General features: G+C 38.4%; 1 protein-coding gene across 1 annotated transcript in view; it reads right to left on the bottom strand.

Annotated features, from left to right (window-relative positions):
- HELRODRAFT_192169 (hypothetical protein) overlaps positions 1 to 3,947 on the bottom strand; it is a gene marked incomplete at its 5' end in the record, with an annotated part of 11,126 nt that extends 7,179 nt beyond the window's left edge. The window contains 3 exons of the mRNA XM_009021891.1: positions 971 to 1,243; positions 1,383 to 1,487; positions 3,813 to 3,947. Of these exons, the coding sequence (XP_009020139.1) occupies positions 971 to 1,243; positions 1,383 to 1,487; positions 3,813 to 3,947 (513 nt within the window). The remainder of the gene's footprint in view (positions 1 to 970; positions 1,244 to 1,382; positions 1,488 to 3,812) is intronic.
- Positions 3,948 to 4,325: the final 378 nt, after the last annotated feature.

Raw genomic sequence — 4,325 nt, 5'->3', positions numbered from 1 at the left:
TGGTTGGGTTCGTACAGACTAAAATTAAATGAGGAAAAAACACAAGTAATGTTGATTGGAACTAAACAACAGCTCTCGAAAACTGATGTAAAGAGCATAAGATTTGGGTCTGTGATGGTGTGGTGAAAAATTTGGGTTTCTGGTTGGACAGTACACTGAATATGCATCAGCATGTGAATAACCTCGTTAGGGACTGTTCATTTCAGCTTCGACAGCTTGGCCGCATAAGAGCCTCTCTTGATCTGGATACGACAAAATCTCTGATCCATGCGTTTGTGGTCAGTCGGGTTGATTATTGCAACAGTTTGCTGAGCGGATGTCCGAAGTCAACAATATATGGGATAAAATCAATACAAAACAGGGCAGCGAAGCTTATAGTACAAGGAAAAAAATATGACCATGTGACCCCAATTTTTTGTGAATTACATTGGCTGCCAATTGAAAGCAGAATCGTTTTCAAAGTTTTGGTGATGATGAAACGATGTATGCAAGGTTCGGCTCCGAAATATCTAATGGATCTGTGCAAAAAAACACCAATAACAGTGGCGGGTAGATTCTTAAGATCTTCCAAAAACAATGATTTTCAGAAACCGTTGGTAAACTCATCAATGGCGTCAAGAAGTTTTGCAGTGTATGGCCCAGGGATGTGGAATGATTTGCCAACAGAGCTGAAAACAAATGAGATTGATGAAGTGATTTTTAGAAAAAGAATCAAAGCGCACTTGTGGGATAAAGCGTTTGTGAGAACTTGAACGAGCGCTATATAAACTCTACATATATATTCAACAGTAACTACGCTGTAGAACACAAAAAGGAACAACAACAGCATCAACAAAAAAACAACATCAACAACATCAACAAGGACAACAGCATCAACAAAAAACAACATCAACAACATCTACAAGGACAACAACATCAACAAAAAACAACATCAGCAACAAGGACAGCAGCAGCAGAAGCAGCAGCGTACCACTCCCTTCCTAAGCAACTCCATGACGACACTCCTGAGTCCCAGAGCCAACTTTTCCTCGCTGTCGGACAGCAGGACGTTGTTGATGGCGTACTTCAGGAGATCAACTGCCCCCTCGCAGCAGTTCATGGACAGCAACTCCAGGACGCAGTTCATGGTGTCGTGGTAGTCGAACGTGCGTTGTCGGGTGGCGAACCTGTTGACGTGCATCTGCTGGCGTCGTTGGAACTGTTGCTCGCGCAGCTGCTCCGACGGGTTGACTATCTCCAAGACCTGCTCAATTCAATTACATGCTTGCTTGGCTAGATTGATATTAAGTGCTTTACATAAATAAATGCCAAACGCATATATCAATACAAAAACACACACGCACACTCTCTCTCTTTCTCTCTCTCTCTCACACACGCCTAACCTGGCTGATGCTGGAAGCATGGCCTCCCTGAACCAGACCAATGACTACTTCGAAGGCATTCCTCAGAGGAATCTTGAGGTTCTTGTTGGTCAGTTCCCTCATGACCTTACATTTAACATGACCTCACATTTAAAATGACCTCACATTTAAATTGACCTTACATTTAAATTGACCTCACATCTAAAATGACCTCACATTCAAACATTTAAAATGACCTTACATCTAAATTGACCTTACATTTAAATTGACCTCACATCTAAAATGACCTCACATTCAAACATTTAAAATGACCTTACATCTAAATTGACCTTACATCTAAAATGACCTCAAATTTAGAATGACCTCATATTTAAAATGACCTTGGCAACATTGAGATGACGTTCGACTTATTTCAACTGTACTAATAGATAATGCATCATTGCTACAGCATTGGCGAATCACGCAAAGTAAAAACATCACAAATTACCACATGATGATAACATTATGACATCATAAGTTAATGTTATAATGAACAAGACGTCATCACAGCATGACAGCAACACACACACACACGCACGCACACGCACATACAAACGAACACACACATGCAAACGAACACACACATACACAAAAACACACACACGCACACACAAACAAATGAACACACACATATACACACAAACACACACACACACATGCACATTTACCTCTTTAATGGAGTCAATATCATTCTTCTCAGCGTGGCATACCAGCATTGTGGTGTAGGTGTCTGCTGTTGGCCTCAGTCCATGCTGACTGGGTGACGATGCATGGATGGATGGATGGACGGATGAATGGATGGATGAATTGATAGATAGATGGATTGATTGATTGACGGATGAATGGAGATAGAAAAGAAATGAAAAAATAATTGCATTGATTGGTTGAAAACAATGAAAGGTGGATAAGAATCGGAAGTGTAAAAGAATTGGATGAATAAAGAATAGGATGAATAAAGGATTGGATAAAAAAATGAATGGAATCAATCAATCAATCGATCAACCAATCAATCAATCAACCAATCAATCAATCAATCAATCAGCCAATCAACTTACAACATTCCTTTGATGATATCCTTAGCCCCTGACACATTTCTATGAGAACCAAATGAAAATATGTATTACTACGAACACCTTATTCATATATTTATTAATTTATAAGTACCCCTCACAATATTAATTATGAATATCAAATTATGAATATTTAATTATGAATATTTAATTATGAATATCTAATTATGAATATTAAATTATGAATATGTAACGATAAAAAACATTACAAACAAACATAACAATAACGACGACAACAACAAAATGATGGTGATGATGATATTGATAAGGATGTGATGATGATGATGACTGACTGACCCATTCTTCATGTAGCCCCGGATGAGTGCATGGATGGTGGAAATGCTGATTGACCAGTCTTGTGACTTCATGTAATTCAGTAGGTCACTGACGGTGATGACGACCGCAAATATGATGAGGGGGTTATGACGACCGCAAATATGATGAGGGAGTTATGACGACGGTGATGATGACAACGATGATGATAATGCTGATGGTGGTGGTGATGATGGTGGGGATGGTGGTGACGATGATGGTGATGATGATGACGATGATGGTGATGATGATGACGATGATGACGATGATGGTGATGATGATGATGATGACGATGATGAAGATAATTATGAATACAGTAACGATGGTGGTGGTGATGATGATGGTGGTGATGAATGTGGTGATGAAGAATATGGAATATGATGACAGAGAGGGTTATAACAGTGTTGTTGTTGTTGACGATGAGGATGATGATGACAAAGTGATTAGAGAGTGACATTAGGATGAATAATAAAAAATAATAAAACACATTATACTATCAATAATAATAATAATAATAATAATAATAATAATAATAATAATAATAATAATGATGATGATGATGATGATACAAACAACAACAGAAACACACACACAACAGCGTATATACGTAAATAAATATATATATATATATATATATATCATAGAGACGATAAACCAATACAAAAATGAACAAAACATCCAAACATACACAGCTTTGTCAGTCTGCCCTAGTTCACAGTACTGTTTCAACAGCAAATGGAAGGTCTCCTGTACATTTGCGTGTTATGTGCCATGTTGTTCCCTCGCATAAGATTGTATTACGTTCACACACGTGTTCATGTTGTGTTGCTCATTCATATAAATTTGTTTCACATTCACACATGTGTTTTTAGCATGAACAAACAAATTTATGCGCCCGCCGGTAATGCAAAAACATCGAAGGTTAATTCAATTTTCATCACATGTTTATTAGGTAGGTGTTTGTTTTTGTGTGATTTGTTTCCAATTTATTGAGTGTACACAATCCTCACATTCTTCAAACTGATCTGACCTTGTTTGGTGTGATGTTTAGTTCCTCGAATTCCTTCAACACTTCGGCGGGTTCAAAAGTCATCTTGTTATCCAGCTTCACTGATAGCAGAGCATTTTTCATCTCCACTGTCACCTCTGGACCTAGTGCGGCCATTGTATAATATGTCAATCATTCTCTCCATCATCTCATTCATCATTGTCATCATGCACATCATCATTAGTACTATTGTTATCATTATAAATCATCTTTCAGCAACAAAAAAAACCACCATAAATAACTTTTCAATCGTTACAATCAATATAGATGATTCACTTTGGTGGTGGCCAAGACCATCACAGAGCCACATTCAAAAGCAAGCAGCCAACAAGCAACACACACACACACACACACACACACACACACATACACACACACGCATACACACACATACACATACACACAGAGAGAGAGAGACTCACAACACTTGTGGACGACCTGCCAGACTTGTTCTGACAGTAGCTGTCGATCAGCCGATGACTCCCTCACCAGCAA

Source organism: Helobdella robusta (assembly GCF_000326865.2).
Source record: "Helobdella robusta unplaced genomic scaffold HELROscaffold_30, whole genome shotgun sequence".
Lineage (NCBI taxonomy): Eukaryota > Metazoa > Annelida > Clitellata > Rhynchobdellida > Glossiphoniidae > Helobdella > Helobdella robusta.
This window is presented reverse-complemented; position numbering and strand designations above follow the sequence as displayed.